Source organism: Parambassis ranga, chromosome 3 (genome assembly GCF_900634625.1).
Source record: "Parambassis ranga chromosome 3, fParRan2.1, whole genome shotgun sequence".
NCBI lineage: Eukaryota > Metazoa > Chordata > Actinopteri > Ambassidae > Parambassis > Parambassis ranga.
Genome location: NC_041024.1, coordinates 19,160,809 through 19,183,924, shown reverse-complemented (window position 1 = coordinate 19,183,924; position 23,116 = coordinate 19,160,809). Strand labels below are relative to the sequence as shown.

At 42.3% G+C, this 23,116-nt stretch overlaps 1 protein-coding gene across 3 annotated transcripts in view; it reads left to right on the top strand.

Moving 5' to 3' along the window:
- tln2a (talin 2a) overlaps positions 1–23,116 on the top strand; it is a 68,329-nt gene that overhangs the window by 40,115 nt on the left and 5,098 nt on the right. For all 3 annotated transcript variants that reach the window (XM_028401434.1, XM_028401432.1, XM_028401433.1), the window contains exons 17-53: positions 509–717; positions 1,544–1,642; positions 2,192–2,359; positions 2,903–3,037; positions 3,256–3,415; positions 5,421–5,587; positions 7,433–7,561; positions 7,900–8,013; positions 8,198–8,311; positions 8,622–8,756; positions 8,948–9,076; positions 9,174–9,276; positions 9,515–9,723; positions 10,077–10,196; positions 10,965–11,162; positions 11,317–11,456; positions 11,840–11,933; positions 12,080–12,169; positions 12,267–12,389; positions 12,499–12,642; positions 12,903–13,064; positions 13,291–13,431; positions 13,546–13,727; positions 15,112–15,244; positions 15,754–15,855; positions 16,343–16,513; positions 16,602–16,748; positions 18,468–18,569; positions 19,236–19,355; positions 19,502–19,648; positions 20,029–20,195; positions 20,690–20,873; positions 21,021–21,146; positions 22,042–22,158; positions 22,312–22,497; positions 22,605–22,712; positions 22,897–23,002. In XM_028401434.1, coding sequence (XP_028257235.1) covers positions 509–717; positions 1,544–1,642; positions 2,192–2,359; positions 2,903–3,037; positions 3,256–3,415; positions 5,421–5,587; positions 7,433–7,561; positions 7,900–8,013; positions 8,198–8,311; positions 8,622–8,756; positions 8,948–9,076; positions 9,174–9,276; positions 9,515–9,723; positions 10,077–10,196; positions 10,965–11,162; positions 11,317–11,456; positions 11,840–11,933; positions 12,080–12,169; positions 12,267–12,389; positions 12,499–12,642; positions 12,903–13,064; positions 13,291–13,431; positions 13,546–13,727; positions 15,112–15,244; positions 15,754–15,855; positions 16,343–16,513; positions 16,602–16,748; positions 18,468–18,569; positions 19,236–19,355; positions 19,502–19,648; positions 20,029–20,195; positions 20,690–20,873; positions 21,021–21,146; positions 22,042–22,158; positions 22,312–22,497; positions 22,605–22,712; positions 22,897–23,002 — 5,181 coding nt within the window. The remainder of the gene's footprint in view (positions 1–508; positions 718–1,543; positions 1,643–2,191; positions 2,360–2,902; positions 3,038–3,255; positions 3,416–5,420; positions 5,588–7,432; positions 7,562–7,899; positions 8,014–8,197; positions 8,312–8,621; positions 8,757–8,947; positions 9,077–9,173; positions 9,277–9,514; positions 9,724–10,076; positions 10,197–10,964; positions 11,163–11,316; positions 11,457–11,839; positions 11,934–12,079; positions 12,170–12,266; positions 12,390–12,498; positions 12,643–12,902; positions 13,065–13,290; positions 13,432–13,545; positions 13,728–15,111; positions 15,245–15,753; positions 15,856–16,342; positions 16,514–16,601; positions 16,749–18,467; positions 18,570–19,235; positions 19,356–19,501; positions 19,649–20,028; positions 20,196–20,689; positions 20,874–21,020; positions 21,147–22,041; positions 22,159–22,311; positions 22,498–22,604; positions 22,713–22,896; positions 23,003–23,116) is intronic.

Below are 23,116 nucleotides of genomic sequence, written 5' to 3'. Positions count from 1 at the left end.
AGAGGCAGTGTGTCCTTTGGACACAGATTTATGCAGTTTATAGAAAGTGCAATGTTGTGTTATTTTTTTTATTGGGAAAAAAGTTTAGGGAAAGTGTACAGCCCTGTGCCTATGATTTTATGAGTACATTTTACATGTGCTGTTTTCTGCAGTTGATTTGGCCAATTACTGACTTAAAGGAAAGATTTTCCATCAGTCTGCTGTTCATTACAGAACTTTTATGGACTCATAGTTCCATCATACCCTGCTGTCATTTAAAAGATGTGGGTAGGTGAGGGATTGGCTTTATGTCACTCTTTACTACTGCACTTCACTTTAATAGTCATTTATTGAGCTTTAGACTGAAGTGTTCATTTAGAGTCTCTATTCTAGGTTAAAAGTAAAGATTTTGACTCTTTGCTGAACGAGTCAGAGGATTTAAGAAGCAGGTGATTTCTTTTGACACTTTCTTTAGGATTATACTGGTTTCCCCTAAAGGTCACACATACTGTGTTTCACACATTTTCAGGCGATCCTACTGACACAGACTACACAGCTGTGGGCTGCGCCATCACTACCATTTCCTCTAACCTGACTGAAATGTCGAAGGGTGTGAAGCTGTTGGCTGCACTGATGGACGACGATGTGGGAGGAGGGAACGACCTGATGAAGGCTGCTAGGACTCTAGCAGGGGCTGTGTCTGACCTGCTGAAGGCTGTAGAGCCAGCCTCTGGAGAGGTAAACAAAGATGCCCCAGAATTCTCAAAATCAACTTGTTCAGTCCCATTTTATAATAAATTTAATATTTTACTAACTGTGCCAAAGGTTATATATATAAAACAGTATATAAATTCTGACACAACAAAAAAGGTCTGAGGCTTTCAGTGTGGAAAGTATGAAGGAAAGGAGAGAAAGGCTCATTAAGAGACAGAAAATGGAGAAAAATGTGTGAAAGTCGCTCTATGCTTGAGTCCAAGCAGCAAACTTTTCACCATTTGTGTTCCTTAAAATGCCAGATTGTGTGTGTACGTCATTGTCTCCACAATGTTTTTGTACTGCCCAAGCTGACAAACTAAAAAGCTAATTGAAGTTGTCACAGAGCAGCTCCACACTGAAACAATGTATTGTGTCTTAGTACTGAAGTGCCTCTCTTGGCCCTACACTTAGGTAATTACATTAACTTCCTCAACGACTTCAGCTGACAGAATTGTCCCGGGTGATCTGAATAAAGACCCAAGAATAAGGCTTAGCGTTATAAACACATGATTCACTCAAGTGCTAATGTCTCCCGCATCCCCTTGAAGGGTTTCACCTCCTGTAGTCTGCATGATCTTGCTCTGGGACAGTTCCTTAGCTTCACATACACATGATGCATGCAGGTAGTTAGAAACTTAGCATGCTGCCTTTAGGCCAGAAGAGACTGGATTTTATTATACTCAAAACTGATACATCACAGCATTATAAAGTACAGGGGGAATCATATCTCACTATAGAAGCTGGTGCCAGGTGTTTAAACACAGATCCACTTCCTGATGGTTTCCTGTGTGTGTGTGTGTGTGCGCAGCCTAGACAGACTGTGCTGACAGCAGCAGGCAGCATCGGCCAGGCCAGTGGAGACCTTCTGCGCCAGATTGGAGAGAACGAGACGGACGAGAGGTTCCAGGTAACACTGCAGCCAGTCCATTTATCATCATCACTGCATTCACAGAAAGCACAACGTGGGGGCTGCCACTCACTTCATCAAAATCTCACTGTAACCACGGAAACATTAGAAGAACTTTTCTTTTGGCCTGAATTGGAGGTTTTTATAGAAGCTTGTGTTTTTCATCCCTGTGATAGAATGTTGGCAGTCAGCTTACATAACTTTTCATTCCTTTAAGTCTTTTTACAGAGATTCACTAATGATGAATGTGCAGCAGCTAAATGTGTGGTTTTAAATTAGAGGTTTGAATGTTGCAGCTTTGGCTGCTTTGATGAGAAATAGCCTTGTTTGAAGTGTTTGTTAGGATGTTCTCTCATTTAGTGCAATTACACACAATAGACATAATCAGCTGGTGTATATCTGCGCTGAATAGTAATTTAAGATTAATCTGCACTATGTGAATGCAGTATTTTCCATCCTTTTATGTGAACAAGCTCAAAATGTGCATGTTTACATGCAGATTAGAGGTCGTGTGTTGATGTACATACTAATCACCCATCTTTGCTGCAGGATATTCTAATGAATTTGGCCAAAGCGGTGGCCAACGCAGCAGCCATGTTGGTGCTGAAGGCCAAGAATGTGGCCCAGGTTGCTGAAGACACCGTCCTCCAGAACCGGGTCATTGCTGCTGCCACTCAGTGTGCCCTGTCCACCTCCCAGCTAGTGGCATGTGCCAAGGTAGAAGGAGTGTTTTGTAGTAACAATGTAGTGTCTGAGTATTTGTATCATATGCGGGAAATTCCCTTGAAAGATGCATTTATTATTTGGAAATTATGCCCTGGTAATTAAACTATGATTTTATCATAAGTAGATTTAAAGCTAAAAAAATTTACAGCGTGAATATCAGGATGCACTGAGGTACTGTTATAAATACCCTGTGCCCTCATCATGTTTGTGCATCTGTTATAGTACATCCCTCTAATTAGTTTAAACGCCCTCCTGGCTCCTGATGTGAATAGTTGCATTTAGTAAAGAATTCCTCACCTCTCTGCATGGTGGTGTGATGAAAGCCATCGGCAGAATGCTTCTTAAATCTTGTTTTCCTCCTATTCTCTTACCGCTGTTCTCTGTGAATGTGACTCAGTGATGACAGAGGAGTGTGCGAAACAAGCGTGTCTTTATAGAGATCGTGCTTTATGTGTTGATGTGTTACGTTTGGAAGATGTTGTTTATTACTGTATATGGAATCGATTTCTTTAACTCCTCACCATGCTGTTGTAGGTGGTTAGTCCGACCATCAGTTCACCTGTTTGCCAGGAGCAGCTAATCGAAGCTGGAAAGCTGGTGGACCGCTCCGTGGAGAGCTGTGTCCAGGCCTGTCTGTCAGCCACAGAGGATGGTGAGCTCCTCAAACAGGTCAGTGGGGTTAACTTACAGATCAATGCAGCACTAAGTTTTACTAAAATCATAGGAAAGATGTGCAAGAAACTGTCTGATCTGATCAAACTGCATTGGAAGTATATTCAGTGTGAGCACTAACACACAGTTTAAGAAGATGATGAGTCCAGTCTGATGGAATAAGATGTAATGCAGCATAAGAAGCTCATTGATGCTGTGCTTCCTCTGTATTAAAGGTGAGTGCAGCAGCCAGTGTGGTTGGTCAGGCTCTGGAGGATCTCCTGCAGCACGTACGTCAGTACACCTCAAGAGGAGAGCCGATTGGACGCTACGACCAGGCCACAGACACCATCATGACCGTCACAGAGAGCATCTTCAGCTCTATGGGAGACGCGGGTAATTTTCTAATTCTGTTACAGAATAAAAATTCATATGCAGGAATTAATTGTATACATGTGTATGACATGAAGTGGCTCGCCATTAAATGTGGTCCACTTTCCTCAGGATTGACTGAAACAACCACGTAACCGAACCTCTCTTTTGCGTAGGGTTAGGGCACATCTTTGTTATATCCACCATAAGGAGAGCTACTTAACTGATGTTTAACAATGGCAATAACTGTCTGTTCTATTCTGTAGTTTTTGCCTACAAAAAATAAGTAATTTTTTTAAAGAATTTATTTCATTATCATACATTTATATATATTTTATTCAGAAAATCCAAGCTCAAAGCAGAGTGCATTGACTGGACCATGGCTACACTGAATCGATCATTATAACTCACTACAGCCCTGACCTAACCCTAAAATAAAATTGACTAGGACAACATTACATTAAAGATCAATGTGAAATTAGGCACATTTCCATCCTTAAAACTGGTTCACCACAGCTTTAAGGTTTCTAGCTTCTATGCTGATGCCCTCTCTCTCCATGGGGAGACTGACGATGATGGTGAATGGTGGGTTTGAACGGACTGCTGTCAGGCGACAGACAAAATCTGACAGAGCTGTCAACAAGTCTGACTGTAGTGAAAGAGCAATAGACGATAGACAGACATGCACAGAGAACGTCAGGGCCCAGAGGTCAGGTCCGACAAATTGATTATCCTGATAGATGGGTGAAATTGTTGTTTGAGCTGCCGAGAGCTAAGTACATTCAGTCAATTGGGGGAAAAAAAAAAAAAAACGCCTTTGAAAGAGTGTCAGCTTTTACATGTTATCTCACACCTGGTATAAAGAGAGTGAATCTGTCAGGAGTGGAGTGTTGGCAGATCAGCTGAGACTTTCACATAAATTCTAGCGGTTTATCACTAGATAGCTTTCATGGTGTGCCAGGTCTGCTTTGACAGAGAGAACATATACAGACCAGTATTTCCTTTTTTTTGTCTTCTGATTCACTGCGTATTAACAGATTCATTTTTTGCAGTAAGAGATAAATGTATTTTAGTCATTGTTACTTCTCTTTTAGTGTCATTGTAAATGATGCTGCATATTCATACTTTGACATTTTAAGGCTGTTTTTAGATTCATTTGCTGGATGTTTTCTCGGAGTGTATCTTATTTGTGATATCTCAGCTTTGTTGCAGATCCTGGTTCAGCACACATCTTCCACCAGTGTGAAACTCAGATGCACTCAGTGATCTGTCAGTTTAGTAGATGACATCTTATGTCTTATACTTTTGCCAAAAAATATGTTTATGTACAGATTCTAGACTTTTAAAATGTTCGATGTTCATTTAAGATTTTTTTATTTATGTTTTTTAACCAGTAATTAAACTTTTATTTAATTAAAAATCACATAAAATTGCACAAATTATTTAAATATGAGCATGTTTTAGGGCGTCCCAGACTTTCCTTTGCTAATTCAAAATTTATATTGTGTCAAATTAAAAATCAGTGGTATCTGAGTGAAATATTCACACTCTCCTCTGAGGGTTATAATAATAATAATAATGCATTGGTCTTATATTGCGCTTTTCTGCTCTGTTGGGCAGGCACTCAAAGCGCTTACATTGAGATGCATTATTCTTTCACACCACATTCACACAGTGGCAGTGGTGAGCTACCAGTGGTAGCCACAGCTCCCCAGGGGGAGACTGACGGAGACGTGGCTGCCAAGGTGCGCCTACGGCCTCTCCGACCACCGCCGATCCATTCATACGCATTCATACACCAGTGAGTGCACTGGAGGCAATGCGGGTAAAGTGCCTTGCCCAAGGACACACAACAATGACTAGGGAGGAGCTGGGGTCGAACCGCCGACCTTCCGGTTATTGGACAACCCTGCTCACTGAGCCACTGCTGCAAGTGATGGGTTGCCATCACTTGCAGTATGTTTGCATTTGTGTGATCTGCCCAATAACCCATTATCCATGTCTGTCCTGTTTCTTCCTCCTCCGTCAGGAGAGATGGTGCGTCAGGCCCGGGTTTTGGCTCAGGCCACCTCAGACCTGGTGAACGCCATGAGGTCTGATGCTGAAGCTGAGATAGACGTTGAAAATTCTAAGAAGTTACTGGCAGCTGCTAAATTGTTGGCTGACGCCACTGCAAGGATGGTGGAGGCAGCAAAGGTAAGAATAAGCAGGATCAATACTTTCAACTTTATATTTTTTGGCGTGTGGCATTTATATCTCAACTTTTAGCCACAAAAAGCTGTTATGTGACTGCTGATGCGTTGATTTTTAATCACAGTGCTGGTATTTTTAAGACCAGATTTAGATCTTCAGGGCTGTGCTTTAATTCTCTGCTACACACAAAGTGACCTTTTCAATAACAGCAGAGGGGAAAGAAGCAGACCCCGAGAGTGCTGTTCGTCTTTGTATGACACTCAGGGAGGTGACTCTTTCGTCTTATAGGTACTGCGTTAATTCTTTAATAAAAGATAACCTTTAAAACTTTTCTAAAAAACAAAGTTTGTGCATGGACAGAGGCTTCATCTCTGAGTCTGCAGGTGAGCTTCTGAAAGATGTTTTAATTATTAGTACCTAGCTTTCCTGCTAAGCTGGGTTTACACACATCATAACTCAAACTAGGGAAAGTTCACTGACACCTCTTTAAGACCAAAATGATGTTCAAGCAATGAGAAGCTTTCTTATACACAGCCTGTTCTATATGTCTATGGCTCTATAAAACAAATGCTGCTTGCTAAACACTCTCTGGTGTACACATTGTAGTGGCTAGATCCATCTTAACTGAAACTTGACTGTCTTGTTTAGTGTAATCATTTGTAGAGGTTTGTTTTAAAAGCCATTAGCAGCAGTTTGTGTGGTAGACTTTCCCCTGCTCAGGAATCTAGAAAGGCTTTTAAGTACAGGATCAATATTTAAATTCACCACATTTACATCCATGCAGCGTCTAAATCTGCTGTAACTTTGCAATTCTACTTAACGTCGAGTAAGAGGACATCAAACTCTTTCTTCCTTTCCTACGCCGCTGCAGGCCATGCTTAGCTTCATATCTTCTGCTATCCCAACTATTTATCTGCTATCGCTCTACATCAGTCCCATTATCCATCTACAGAATCACACGCTGATATTAATAACCCTCCACTTTCACCATGAAAATGAAATGATGCCCTCCAGCTGGTTAGCTGAGTGTGATGCCAGACTTCTCACCATCACAGCTGTACATTTTTTCATGTCAATGGATAGTGGTTAAGACCTTAGCCAGCCGTTGCCTCGGTAACTAATCAATTTTATGCAGATTATTTATCTGTGTTTGTGCTCATTTTTAAAGCTGTCAGGTTACGATGGGCTTTGGTGAAACACATGTGTTGTATTACTATCAGGCAGCCTTTGAATTCTAGTTCCTCTTGATGAATTCATGCATGTGATGTATGGTCACACCCACTGGAAAACAGCACGTTTTAATAATTATGGAAATTGGCTGTTCTGTTTAAATGGTGGCAACAGTTGCCAATAGGCAGATGACAGCTGCAAACCCCCATTGACTTGAAACCGGTTGGTACTTTTCACTGTTATTAACATTCCAGTTATTTATATGTTGTACAGATTCACAAAAGACAACTGTTTGCACAGTTGCAATATATGGGTTTGTCCCTCTGTGTTCCAGTGTCAGTGCTGGGGTTAAATATCATCTTATCATGCGCACACTTCTCCTCGTCTGTGTAGCTGTCAGCGATGCTTCTATTAATTAATGGCAGCAGGCTCCTCTTGAGCAGCAGAAAACAGGAAGGTGCAAAGTTGGTCCCTGCATAACCCTCTGAACATAAGCACAGGAAGCTTCTTGATGACTAAACAGCAGCTCTTGACATTTGGCCATCAGTAAAGAAGTGATTGTTTGGGTGAAAAGCTGCAGCTGAGGGCTTGATTGCAAGAAAGTCTGCTTCATTTTGAAAGACTTTTTTGCACTCTGATTAAATTAATTGATTAAATGATTGTGTGTGTGTTTGTCAGGGAGCAGCAGCGTACCCAGAAAATGAAGACCAGCAGCAGAGGTTGAGGGAGGCTGCAGAGGGGCTGCGTGTGGCCACCAACGCCGCTGCGCAGAATGCCATCAAGAAGAAGCTCATTAACAGACTGGAGGTCAGCAGGGCCAGACTCATACACATTGCACATTGACAAAAGTGAATACATTACATCAGGAAGATGAGCAGCTCATGCATCTATAACACTGAAGACATACATACAAAATATGACCATATATTGATGTAAACACCACACATTAGGAGACTATGTATCAAGTGAATGCATCACTTACATTGTGATGTAAATGTGCAGCATTATTTATGCTGCACATTTGAACTCAGCATCACACTGGAAAGCTGGGGTTTGAAGAGATGGTGATACAGAGACAGACGGGGAGCTGCTGTTTAACCGTGTTTTACATGTGGATGTTTGCCTGGTCCTTAATTTTCCTCTAGAATGCTGCCAAGCAAGCTGCAGCTGCAGCCACACAGACCATTGCTGCCGCTCAAAACGCTGCCGCCTCCAACAAGAACACCGCTGCTCACCAGCAGCTGGTGCAGAGCTGTAAGGTGAGGATGAATGCTGACAGTGGGAAGCCATTCAGTTTCTGATGTTTTGTTTTTCATTCTGTTCTTTTAAACTCTATTCAATTATAATTTTAATTATAATAAAATAATTATAATAAATTAAATTACATAGTCATCTGTGATGTGTTTACCTGTATATAACTGTGTTTGTGTTTTGTGTGTGTAGGCTGTGGCAGACCACATCCCACAGCTTGTCCAGGGAGTACGTGGCAGTCAGGCAAAACCAGAGGACCTGAGTGCACAGCTAGCTCTCATCATCGCCAGCCAGAACTTCCTACAGGTGCAGCTCATCAAGCCTTTTTTAGCTGGATTGTTAAAACTTTATGTGCCTGTGATCATACTGAATAACGTCAGTCCTACATTAGGAACCAGGCTAAATTTATAAATAGTGTCTCGGCCATGCGGGGGCTGATTAAAATAGGCCTGTAACCTCTTTTTGGTGTAAGCAGCCACTGCTGTGATAGTATTACTTTTAGAGCTCAACAGACACCTATCTGTATCACATTATACCTTTACCATTGTTCTCGCTCCATGCAATCTTCATACTAAAATATTTTCACTGGGTTTCTTTAATTCTTTTTCTGCTGCAGCCTGGAAGTAAGATGGTGACCTCGGCCAAGTCGTCTGTTCCCACAGTGACGGATCAGGCTGCAGCCATGCAACTGGGTCAGTGTGCCAAGAACCTGGCCACCTGCCTGGCTGAGTTGAGGACATCCGCACAGAAGGTAGAGCAGAGCACACGTACACATGGGGCCTCATTCCTGTGGCAGGGGATTCCTGAAACCTCACCTACTACCCACAAAAACTACTGAAAAGAAAATGAATGCTGTGTTTCTATGGATCATCATTTTAAACTTTCAGAGCATACAGGTATTGATTATTGTAAAGTGACACTGTTTATGTTCTTATTTTCTAGGCTCATGAAGTATGCGGCCCCATGGAGATCGACTCAGCACTCACTGCCATCCAGACCCTGAGAAGTGAGCTGCAAGATGCCAAGATGGCTGCCGTAAATGCCCAACTGAAACCACTGCCTGGAGAATCAGTAAGAAACACTGTAGCCCTTTAAAGCTGACTCTTTAAAACAATGTAAGAGATTTTTGTTTTAAATTTACAGTATTTCTCATTTCTCTTCATTTTAGTTGGAGAAGTGCGCTCAGGATTTGGGCAGCACCTCTAAGTCAGTCGGGTCCTCCATGGCCCAGCTGCTCACCTGCGCTGCACAAGGAAATGAACACTACACCGGTTTGTACTACTAAGTATTTTATCCCCTTTATCACACCACCTTTAGACTGAAACTTCTCCTAAACAATCTTGTTAACTGCTACACTTATTGCTTTATTCCAATAAGCGTGTATGATTTGAAAATTATAGCCATCATGTCATTTAACATGATAGCTATATTAATAACATTGTTCCCGAGATACTTTCTGTGTCTGTTTTTTACATCTGTTTTCTCTCCTGCCTCCAATCCTGTGTGTAGGAATAGCAGCCAGAGAGACGGCTCAGGCTTTAAAAACGCTTGCCCAGGCCGCCCGCGGTGTTGCTGCTTCCACCACAGACCCTAAGGCTGCAGCTGCCATGTTGGACTCGGCTCGTGATGTTATGGATGGTTCTGCGCTTCTCATTTGTGAGGCCAAGGAAGCACTTATTTCCCCTGGAGACGCCGAGAGCCAACAGAGGCTGGCACAGGTGAGTGATTGCATGATGAGTGACTCAGGAAGTCTCAGTCCACCCCACATGTTTTTCACAGAATGTGCCATAAAGGTAACAGCATCACATGCCAATAATGAGACAATTCAGCAGCTTGTAAACACAAAATACATTTACAGATCTTTACATAGACATTTCTCAAAGTTGACTAAACTTTCAGCCTTTGTTTACTGTTACAGGACTAAGAATTAAGTTTTCTTTTGAATAGAACCTAATATGAAGTGTATCTTCACTACAGTCTCAGTCATGTTGAGCCGCTTCTGTTCTGCATTCTGTAATGTGCCAGCAAACATTGTCTAACTCGGTCTGCTGTGACCTGCTGTGTCTTCCAGGTGGCCAAGGCTGTTTCTCACTCCCTGAATAACTGTGTTAACTGTTTGCCTGGTCAGAAGGATGTGGACATGGCTCTCAAGAGCATCGGAGAGGCCAGCAAGAAGCTGCTGATTGAGACTGTGAGTTTGCTTTGTGCTTCGACTCTGCTGCGCTAACATCGTCATCACGTCTTTCTTTCAATTCCCACAGTGGAGCAATATAAGATTAATGACTGAAGTGCATTTATAATCTGACCACATATTTAAACCTCACATAAAAAAAGGTTTGTGTGTTTGTTAAGCTCTGTTTGACATATTTGAAGTTAGAAGCTCCTTATCCAATGAGGCAGCAAAGATACTTTTACTGTGTGAAGTGGTACTTTCCCACCCCACTCAGTGACTGCTCTACACACCCTGTAGCCTTTAAAAAGAGTCATTGTACAAACACTGCAAACTTTAGACAAGGAGCCATTTAGTTTCTGTTGTTACTGTATTATAAAACAAAATAGGTTGCTTAACTGGGAAAATCTCCCAAAACTGCCTGTCTAATTTATAAGATTATGCATGTTTTAGCACTTACACCTCTGGCTGGCTTTGTCTGCCTTAGAGCTCTGGTTTAGACAACAAAGCACAGCTAGGGAACTGCACAATAATAAAAGTGGCATGATTTTTTTATTTCCTCTCCTCTCACCTGTGCAGTTTTATACAAGTTGACAACTCTCCAATAGACTCTCCATTAACCAGACTAACTAACCAAAGTTGAAATTGTCCCATTATTAAGTTTTTTTGTTGGTTTGTTTTATCATAGCTAATGGAGTTTTTATGCATGTCCAGCATAGACTGTCATTGCTGTTACAGCTGCATCATATGTGTGTTGTGTAGGTAAATCTCTCTTTTTTTATCATTCAGATTCCTCCAGCCTCCAAGTCATTTCAGGAGGCCCAGAGCGAGCTGAACCAAACAGCAGCAGACCTGAACCAATCAGCAGGTGAGGTGGTCCATGCCTCCAGAGGCTCCAGCAACCAGCTGGCAATGGCCTCTGGGAAGTTCAGCCAAGACTTTGATGAGTTCCTGGATGCAGGCATCGAGATGGCTGGGCACACTCAGGTTGGTTCCACAACAGATAGAGTCCTTAAACATCTCATTTATTTGTGTGTGTATTCTTTCAAGTCAGACATAACATTAAGTAACATACAAACTGAGTTCAGACTCATTCAAAAACATTTTAATGAGTGTGTGATGTTATGATGACATGTTTCAGAAAAAGGATGATCAGATCCAGGTGATTGGAAACCTAAAGAACATCTCCATGGCTTCCAGCAAACTGCTGCTAGCGGCTAAAAGTCTGTCTGTGGACCCTGCAGCAGCAAATGCCAAGAACCTACTGTCAGCTGCTGCAAGGTATCACAGCTATCGTGTACACTTTTCATATCATAACTTCCCAGGGTTAAAATGACCACATTATACCTGCTCTAGGTAAAATAAGTCACTATTCTTACCAACCTATTCATTACATAAATGCCCACTGATCCGAAAACAAAAAACAACCATCACAGCAAATGTACATTTTTTTGATGTCCATGCTCTCTGTAAAAGTCAAAACAGTCATTTAGCAGTTAATGTGGCTGATTGTGACTGCTGGCCTTTGCACATAACAGTATATAGTCCCAACATCCTCAAGAAGTGTAATATAATATTGGATGCATGTAAAGTCTTATTTACCAACACTAATAAACACCTATAATCTGACACCTTTAATGACTGCTCTCTCTTGTTTATTTCAGAGCTGTGACTGACAGCATTAACCAGCTGATCACGCTGTGCACACAGCAGGCTCCTGGCCAGAAGGAGTGTGACAATGCCCTGAGAGAGTTGGAGGTAAACAAACCTTTACCACCTTGAGAAACCAGGAACAATCAACAATTGTATGAATGTTGACATAGTAGTAAATACAGACTCATCCTGTCATTTGGCTCAAACCACAGAGAAGTATGTAAAACCAAAATGTCTTCTAAAACTCTCAGGCCGTCAGAGGAATGCTGGATAACCCCAACGAAGCAGTCAGTGACCTCTCTTACTTTGACTGCATCGAGAGTGTGATGGAGAATTCCAAGGTAGTCCTTCAAATCCATCAGCCGAGAGCACACTGCAGGCACACAGCACACACTCCTAATCGGTCCGTCTTTCTTATTCTGCCCGTGTTCTCTTCAGGTCCTGGGAGAATCCATGGCTGGTATTTCTCAGAACTGTAAGACCGGAGATGTGTCTGCATTTGGAGACTGTGTGGGGTCAGCCTCTAAAGCCCTGTGTGGCCTCACTGAAGCTGCAGGACAGGTACAGTGTGGAGAGAAAACCTCACAGGGCAGGAGCTATTAAAGGGATCCTGTTGCCTTTTTTAATTAGTTAAAGGTGATGCTGATTGTGAGAGTTAATATTTCCACAGGCTTCCTACTTGGTGGGTGTGTCTGATCCAAACAGTCAAGCAGGACACCAGGGGTTGGTGGATCCCATCCAGTTTGCCAAAGCCAACCAAGCAATCCAGATGGCCTGTCAGAATCTTGTTGACCCAGAAAGCAGCCCCTCCCAGGTACATACACCTGTTAGATTGTGTTGTCTTCTATAACAGTATACAGATTAAATCTCTCTTTCTGCTGTTAGTGCATCTGGTTGCAGCTAACCTGTATACACCAGTGGTTCAAAGAGAGATGTCACCATAATAACAGCATTTGTTCAGACACATATACATAACACCTTTATGACCCAGAGAATGACCATCAACCACTGAATGTGTAACTGCGTTGCTATGTAAATTGCTGATGTTGCTTGTTGTTGTCTGTAATGTGGCAGGTGCTGTCGGCAGCCACCATTGTTGCTAAGCACACCTCAGCATTGTGCAATGCCTGCCGGCTGGCTTCCTCTAAGACAACCAATCCAGTTGCCAAGAGGCAGTTTGTCCAGTCTGCCAAGGAGGTGGCCAACAGCACAGCCAACCTGGTCAAAACCATCAAGGTAGGGTTTGATCAAACAGCTGGCGCTGCCCCTTTATTGGCATGTCACAATAGACCAAAGGAATTTGTTGGATTGTTTAGCAGACTCCTGCTTTTAGTCCATTTTGGACTAATACATAACTTCTGAGTTGATTTGTTTTATTCTTGGCTTTGACAACTTAGTAGGCAGATGGATTTACCCCTGTTTGCTTCATGCACTTTGATATTCTGCCTCTTTCAATTTCTAGGCTTTAGATGGTGATTTCTCAGAGGAGAACAGGAACAGGTGCCGAGTCGCCACGGCTCCACTCATTGAAGCTGTGGAAAACCTGACAACATTTGCTTCCAACCCAGAGTTTGCCAGCATCCCAGCTCAAATCAGCAGTGAGGTGTGACTCTGTGAACAGTAGAATACCATTCACTGCATTACTATGTCAATAGAATACATTATAATTGTCATAAATGTCTGCATCCCGCTGAAGCTCCCTATTGTTTTTCTTCAGGGCTCTGCAGCACAGGAGCCCATCCTTCAATCAGCGTGCTCCATGCTTGACAGCTCCACCCATCTGCTCAGGACTGCACGCTCACTGGTGATCAACCCCAAAGACCCGCCCACGTGGTCCGTTCTGGCTGGTCACTCCCGTACTGTCTCTGACTCCATCAAGAGTCTCATCACAGCCATCCGGTTAGTGAACAAGTACATCTTCAGATAAAAAACTAAACAAAATATTATTATAGCGGTTTCACATTTAAAGGAACAGTTTGACATTTTGGGCATTATGTAAAAAATCACTTTAGCTGTGTCTGTTCATGGGCTCTAAGACACAGTCTAGTGTGTCCTTTGAAGGATACAGCTGAGTTGAATCTGGCCTATGGAGGATTTCCTCTTTACATCCCCAGCTGTCAAAATATGCTGCACCTGTTGCTTAGCAACTTTGACAGCTACAGTTGATTCTTACATTTACAAGTGTGCTCTTTATATAATAAAGTGGCATTTACTGTTCTTTTAAAGAATACAAATTGGCAGTATGTAGTAAATCTTGGGATATGTTGGATTCATCTGTTGCTTCCTTTACTATTGAGGGGAAAATGGCTACAGGAGCTTGTTTCTTTGTGGAGTTTTTGATGTTGCCAAGCAGTCAGTGGAGACTCCTGGAAGTTACCAGATTGTCTTTTAAATCACCTTTTTATTTCTTATTGCTGTTGTATTTTTTAGGAGTAATATTGCAAAATTGTGCTGTGTTTTTCTTTGATTCCTTCATCTGTATACAGTGCTTTGTAAAACACCCCGACAAAGTTTGCCTAAATGTTGTACCTGGGGTGACAAATAGTGTTCTCATACCTCTGCAGCTTATATTTATAATCTCTTCTTCTACACCTTTTGTACCTCACCTTAATCGGAACAAAAGACTGATGCTCATGTGGGACCAAATCCCAGTGTCAGGTGCACTGAATGTTAAGGTTCCTGCTTGTCAGAACATCTGCACATCAGCATTCACACATAGCCGACTTAGCATCTCTTTCACTCCTGATGCACTTATCACTGTCTTCCTTTTAGACTGCAAATTCAGTGTTGGGACTTCAGCCCAGACCTGTAATGGGATTCAGTGATATAGTGTGGTGTCAGAGAATACAAATGGCAATGGACCATCCTGCAACACATTACTTTGTTATTATTATTGCACACAAAGATGAGGTGTTATTTTAGCGTTTTAGCAGTCAGTGTGCCACCATGCATGGAAATGGCTGCTTAACAAACTTATTCTGCCCATGAGCCCACACATCCAGAAAACTCAGCGGCTTCAAAGCTAATTTGATTGCCCAGCTTGAACTCCCTGTGCACTGAGCAGACCCAACAGGCCACATTTCAGCAGATTTGAGCTAAACAGCTATGGGATGAGGGGAAAAAATGTTAGATATCCTGGAACCTGTCTGTGTTTTGATGTCCGTTACTTATGTTAACATTTGTTCTTTTCTCTCTTCCTGTGTGTAAATTTCCTCTCGACAGCACTCATTTTTATCTCCAACCATTTTAATGCTTTCTTTTCCTGCTCTCATTCTGCTCTCAGGGATAAGGCCCCAGGCCAGCGGGAGTGCGACTCGTCTATTGATAACATAAACAAATGTATCCGGGACATTGAGCAGGCTTCTCTAGCAGCCGTCAGCCAGAACTTACCTAGCAGGGATGACATCTCACTGGAGGTTAGCAGTCATTACACGGTGCCTTGACATCTTTGGCAGACAATTACTTACAACGTGTGTTTTTTTTTTACCTTGTCTTCGTTTTCCTCTGCCAGGACTACAGTATGTTGTTTAGTCTGTTTGGTTGATGGTATTATTCAGATTTCTGTCCATTCATGGTAGCTCATTTTTTAGCAACAGCACATTTTGTGCTATTAAAAAAACATTTTTGCAGCACAGACAGTTAAGTGGTTCCTTCTAACAGTCGCAGTTTGGATCACATTGGATCCTTTTATCCTCAGATTGGTCAGACCGGTCAGAGCAGGTTTTGACTCTTGCTTCAGGTTTGCCGAGCTATGAAAAGCTTCAACACACATATTAGAAGCCAGAGTAGCCCAAGGCAAGTAGCTTTCTGTAAAGTTTCCTGCCTAGTGCTTTTTAGCTGGTCCCTGCTGACTTCTTTGAATGCACTCCTGCTTCCCATATAAAGCAACACAAAAACTAATTTCTTTTTTATTTCCTCTCTTCAGGCGCTACAAGAGCAGCTGACATCTACCGTGCAGGAAATTGGCCACTTAATTGACCCTGTTTCCACTGCTGCCAGGGGCGAAGCTTCCCAACTAGGACACAAGGTATATAGGGCAGGGAGTTAATATTATACTGTGAAACTGTAGAGCAACACAATGATGCTAATTCAGTGGCAGCAGTATTAGATCTGGGCACAGTGTTTGCACCCTTGTGTCAATATCTAATCTAAAATGTAATGCATGTGTTCTGTTTACCATAATGTATGCATTGTTCAAACAGCAGACATCAGTTTTTCTCTTCTGATATCAGACTCAGTATTCTTCTCTGTGCCATTGCCCACTGTTGCCAGGTTACCAGCATCTAGTAAACAAGATTGTCATATCGAGATAATATCAAGAAGCCATTCTCTGCCATTGTCTCTGCAGACTCTACACTTGAATGTTCCTAGTGAAAAATAAGCTCCAAACAGATGCATGTGAAAGATTCAGTTCACCATTTGATAAATAGGTTAATTCATTTACTGTAATTGCTTGTTCAGATTTAGGAGAAGCATTAGTTTGGTGATCTAAAATCTGTCATTCCTTGCCTCAGGTGACCCAACTGGCCGGTTACTTTGAACCACTAATCAAGGCCTCGGTGGGCGTGGCATCCAAGCTGAAGGACCATCAGCAGCAGATGACTTTTCTGGACCAAACAAAGACTTTGGCCGAGTCTGCCCTGCAGATGCTCTACGCTGCCAAGGAGGGTGGAGGAAACCCTAAGGTAAGATACTCTATTCTTCTTCATGTTTAAACCCTACAGCAGCAAAGATAACCTGAAGCCTTTTATTCATGTGTGCTGTGTAATTCAGGCATCACATACCCATGATGCCATAGCGGAGGCAGCTCAGCTCATGAAGGAGGCAGTTGATGACATCATGGTGACGCTGAATGAGGCTGCCAGTGAGGTGGGAATGGTGGGAGGAATGGTGGAGTCCATTGCAGAGGCAATGGCCAAGGTGGGTACAAGTGTGCCTTAAAAGATGTTTGCACAGTAAACACTTTTCCTTTTGACTGTTACTGACTAAATGAGTTTTTGCCCTCTGGTTCTTGTAAAAGAATTTGCAGCAGTTACAGAAACGTTTGACCGTCTGGAGAGAGAACCTTATTAGCAGCCTCTGCATAAGAATTAGTTAAGCACATAAGTGCAGACATCCTTTCCTTGGAGGTCCCTGAGGTAGGAGAGGTGGGGCATAAAAATAGTCCCCCCTCCTAGGTGGGCACCCCTGGAAATTTCAGGAAGAAAGGCTTTCTGTTCACAGCTGTTGTATGCTCAGCTGAAGGTTATTCAGAACAGGTTCCTTATCCAAATGAACTCCTTAAAGTTCAGGTGTAGCTAAAAACAAATCTGATATGAGCCATCACCCATGTTTATCTTGGGTGAACAATACCACCTGTTATGCCAAGGTGTTCCCACTTAACCCCATATCACTAATGTTGTTATGAATTGCTATTTTATTATGAAGTAGCCACAATTTATAGAGGGAAATCTCTTGTTTCAGGAGGAGCAACATAATACTGTACAGAAAACATGTGGGTTGAATTGATTTTAAAGTCAATAGTGACCAGCTGGAATTCTTTTCCTGGATGTTCCAGGGCTAGGTCACCATCATTTTCAAATTAAGAGTTCCTTCTTTTAGTCTTTTTGATTTTCTTTGGCTGTGTGAACTTGTGTGGTATTGATTACAATGAGTTTTTTTTTAACGCACAATGTTATTACAATGCATGCCACCGACTATCAACACGGACAGCCTGCGTCAGGGCCACCCAATTTGATCTATCTCTCCAATTAGCAGTCCAATTATCGGCAAATACATAGGCTGCGAAGGAAGAAAACGCTTAGTTTTTATCTCAGGTACAGAGAGAATAGCATCAGCTAATTACATCCATCTTCACACTCTTCAGTGAGAAGTACGCCAAGGTGAAAAAGTTCCTCAGATGTGTGGGTTCACCAGAGGGACCGGCATCTTAGCATCAACTTTGTGCAGCAGGTCATGAATAATTCATGGAATATTTAGGCCTCTGTTTTGTGTGTGTTCTGAAGGTGTGGTTTTTGTGTCACTCGGTGTACTTGATTAAATGGGGATAATCCTCTCAGCTAATCCATCGACATGATGGTCACTCTCCTCTGTGGTGAGGTGATTTAAAAGGCTTTCCTGATGAACTTGGAGTCCGATTTTTTTCAGTGTTATTTCTCTCAGCGGGGCGGAGCGTACATCGTGTACGTGTGATCTCATGGTTTCATTTCAGGAGCAGCATGGTTTTCCCCACATGGTGTCATCTCGCTCCTTAGCCTTCCCATGATGCTTACGTGTGTGTTCAACACTGCCTAATTTAGCAGAAATGCTTGAAACATAATGTTTGCACTTCAAGCTGCTGATCAGATGTTCTGAAGCTTTAATTATAGAGTGGATTTGGTGGATAATTTATAATGAGTGTTTATCATTCATACTGAGCGAATATAAAATTGCATTAATGTTGGCTTGCAGATGAATGGATGCCTGCACACCTGGCAGAATTAGTATAATTGAAGGGTAGATTAGATTGAACATAATTTCAAATAAATACAGAGTGATTGATTGTCTTCATGTTTTAAGATGATGTGAAGGACAAATCAATCATGACTAAAATGAAAATTGCAGTGTCATTTCTTTTGTTTTGTGTGTTCCTTTCCTTAGCTGGATGAGGGCACGCCACCTGAACCTGAGGGATCTTTTGTGGATTACCAGACCAGCATGGTGAAATACTCTAAGGCTATCGCTGTCACTGCTCAAGAAATGGTAAGACTTGTGATTAAACTGAACACACATAAGCTTTTTTTTATGGTGTGCCTGCTCGGTTTGCCAAAGCAGCTCACAGAAATGTGAGTTTTGCTTAGTCCTCCAGAATTTACCTTTAATCTAATAAGGAAAGATTTTAGAATTCTGTATATTACAACCACATGTCTTTAAATGGAGCTTTACACTCACTGATCTGTAAACTCAGCTCTGTCACTCTTAAACTTACTTTCCAAGTTTTTTTTTCTGTACTGCATCTGTGTCTCTGTATTATTATGGAAGTTGGAGTCAACTATAATTACATCCATATCCATGTCCAAACAGTCATCTAATGCGTGTCTAAAAACATGACGACATCCACATCTCGACAAGTTTCTGCTCCAGAAAGAAATCTGGGTTTTTATTTAGGCAGTTCATCTCCTAAAATCCCCTAACTGACACAATTCTTCATGTGCATGCATACATGTTCAAAGAATGCTTCTAAAATAATTAAATAATATCCCTAATAGATAAAAGTATTCAATTGTAAAATGTTGGTTATATAATCTGTATCAAACATTAATAACATAGTGTAATAGTAGTGTGTATGTAAACATGCCGATTGAGGAAAGTGTAGTAGACTTGTGTATTTTGGTTTAGGCTGACATTCAATATGTGTTTACCCATCAGATGACCAAATCGGTGACATGTCCTGATGAGCTGGGAGCCCTGGCCTCTCAGGTGACGGTGGACTACAGCCAGCTGGCTGTTCAGGGGCGACTGGCAGCTTACACCGCTGAGCCAGAGGAGGTGAGGAGGATGCCTGCTAAACAGCTTTGGCAGAATGTGTTCTTTCTGATTCATCTAGTGACACTCTTTGTGCTTAGAAACCTTTGTATGTATGTTTATACGTTTGCTATTAAATAATTTTCCGTAAATGTGCTGTGTTTATTCAGATTGGTTTCCAGATCAAGACCCGAGTGCAGGAGCTTGGTCATGGCTGTATCTTTCTGGTTCAGAAGGCTGGAGCTCTGCAGGTCACCCCCTCCGACAGCTTCACTAAGCGAGAGTTAATTGACTGTGCCCGTGCCGTCACAGAAAAGGTATCACTCTTTCTTAGCTCTGGCTTTCACATCTACTGTTTCTGAAAGAGTTCTAGTTTAGTTTGTAGTTCTAGTCTACTTTGTGTGATACATTTTCAGCTACAGCTTTGCACCTCTCAGCTGAATGTATGTTATCATTTTATAATTATTTTTATAACACACATATCAGTGTGCTTCTTTCTGTTCTCAAAACATAGTAGCACTACTCTTAATTACCAAAGCTGTATGCTCCTTTTAATACACCAATGACTAATAAGTTCACTAATCCAGGTGCTTCTTAGTTCAGCTCAGGTATGGGGCAGAAAAATCCAGTCATGTTGAATTATCTCCACATCCTCACCTGTGTGATTATAGGGTGTGATATCTGTCTGTGTCCTCAGGTGTCCCTGGTGCTTTCAGCCCTCCAGGCCGGAAACAAAGGCACTCAGGCCTGCATCACGGCAGCCAGTGCTGTGTCTGGCATCATCGCCGATCTGGACACCACCATCATGTTTGCCTCTGCTGGCACACTCAACGCAGAGAATGACGAGTCCTTCGCTGACCACAGGTTAGAGACAGAAATAGGCCTGATTCTGCTGTGTGAAACATCACTAAGTCGACATATACAGGACCTGACTGGAGTGTAAAAACCTGCCTCTGGTTATCTTTCATCGCAGACTGACAGAATGACATATTAGCTGCTGAACTGGGAGGAAATCACTGGAGTTAGAAACTACAAATTACCCTAGGGGGGTTGAAAGATGCAGGAAGTGTCATATCACTCACTCATGCTCTCATTCTAAAGGCAGCATACCCATTGTTTCTTTTTTTCTGAATGAAACAGTGCAAAGAGATGCATATCTAAGGATCCAAGGCGTGCAGTGTATTACATGCCATTATAGACATTATTAGGCCCCCGGTTGCCTTTGATATGAAATGTGATGTGCAACAGTTCATACACATTTAGATTATGGCTTCATTTAGTGAAAGGATATCCAACACATTTGTCATGTTAAAAGTTTAGGTGATGACTTGAATGTCTGCTTGTTTCTTCTGCCCCAGGGAAAACATTTTGAAGACTGCCAAAGCTTTGGTTGAGGACACAAAGATGCTGGTGTCTGGTGCAGCTTCCGGTCAGGACAAGCTGGCCCAGGCTGCGCAGTCTTCTGCCAAAACCATTACCCAGCTCACAGATGTGGTGAAACTCGGAGCTGCCAGCATTGGCTCTGACGACCCTGAAACACAGGTTAGCCAGTCTTGTTTGTCCTTTATTCATGCTTGTTATCAGGAGAAATTACAGAGGAATGAGCCGTGAGAGGCGATGCCCTTTCAGTCTTTTTCTCTCATTCAGACTGCATGGTGATGAGTCTGTGCCTATCTGCTCTTTCTGTAGGTGGTTCTGATAAACGCTGTCAAAGATGTGGCCAAGGCGCTGGCTGAGCTCATTAGTGCCACCAAGTGTGCTGCTGGCAAGACAGCAGATGATCCATCCATGTACCAGCTTAAGAGTGCTGCCAAGGTAAGGGGATCTGTCTGCAAGTACTATGACATCTAATTTTAAGGGCTCCAGTGAGCTTGAATATCATTTTCTTATGATAAAAATGCAAGAAACTATTTTCCCTTTTGCGTCTGACATAAATCTAAATTGATTAAAACAATTTCATCATCCCACACGATGTGTGTGTGCATGCGTAGAAGTCATCCTCCTCTTCCTTAGGCAAGTCCATTAATCAGCTGCAACACTCCCAGCCACCATGAATCCTTGTTCACTAGTTAAACTAAAGCTACATTACCAGCAGCCTCAGGATAACAGGAAACTGGGATGTTTCTAACTAAGGTAAATCAGCTTTGACACATATGCAGTGTATTTTTCAAAAAAACACAGGTTACACTGCTTATTATCACTTCAAGTTAAAAAATGTCAGTTCACAGTCGGCAACAGCACGGAGTGTGACAACATGCATTTTAGGGGAAAAAATATCTTGTAAACCATTTACAAATCTTAGCTTCACATCTTGTAGGCTGAGGGCTTTGCTCCATGAGTGCTGTGTGCCCCCTGTCTTTCTGTGTGATGTATTACATCACTTAGTGTCTTGTATTTGGAATTTTCATATTCCAATGTTACACTTTATTACAAATGTAAATCACAGAGGAGAGAGATATGACACATGGATTCTATGCTGTATGGTGTTATACATGTCTCACTACTTAATTACTCATTTGTAGACATAGTAGACTTGTTAAATTTGTTTTGGGCAATTCAGGTATTTGTTTGGGAAGCAGGTTTGACCAAAAAACCTTTTTGTCAAAATATTGTCAGATGCTCCAACATGTCTGTAAACCATGCTCTGCGTTTGGACATGGAAACATCAGCCTTGTTGCTGTGGATGGACACTGTGTTTTTTTTCTACCAGGTAATGGTGACCAACGTGACGTCCCTATTGAAGACGGTTAAAGCTGTGGAAGATGAGGCCACTCGGGGCACCAGAGCGCTGGAGGCCACAATCGAGTGTATTAAACAGGAAACGGCGGTGAGGATGGCATGAACACAGCAGTAATATCACATCATAAGATACTAGATGTGATTAATGCTGAATCATGAGACAGTAAACGCTCTCTGCTGCTGCTTTTATCAGTCTCTGAATCGCTCCGTTTGTGCACCGCCTGTCCTTTGTCATCCCCAGGTGTTTAAATCCAAGGATGCCCCTAATAAGACGACCACACCGGAGGAGTTTATACGCATGACTAAGGGTATCACCATGGCAACTGCTAAAGCAGTAGCTGCAGGGAACTCTGCCCGCCAGGAGGACATCATCCATACCGCCAACCTTAGCCGCAAAGCCATTTCAGACATGCTCACCACCTGCAAGGTGGGTTTTCTCTGCCAAACTAAAGAAAAAGAGGCTCATCCGATATAGTCCTGGGAGAATGTGTAAATATCCCATCTAACTATGGAGTGTGTGTTTATGGATTGCAGCAAGCAGCCTACCATCCAGAGGTCAGTGAGGAGGTGAAGAACAGAGCGCTGATGTTTGGATCAGAGTGTACAGCTGGATACATTGAACTGCTGGAACAAGTACTGCTGGTAGGTAAACACTGACTATATTTAGAGAGGGCTTCTTGTCAAACTTGTGTTACATGTTTTGTACACGCACTTTTTATGTGACTGAACCAACACTGCTTCAAAACTGTGCTGTTTTGCTGTAAAGTTTTAAGCTTGACATAGCACTGTGGATTTATCCATGCGCATGTTTTGTGTGCACGTGTAGGTCCTTCAGAAGCCCACTGCAGAGCAGAAGCAGCAGCTGGCAGCTTGCTCCAAACGAGTGGCAGGAGCTGTCACAGAGCTCATCCAGACCGCTGAGGCCATGAAAGGTAATGACTCACACACACAGACACACACCGAGTTAACACATCACCTCATGTTACACTCCTTATACAGTTAGAGTGACTTTTATTTACTAATTATTCTTCCAGCATAATGTGTCA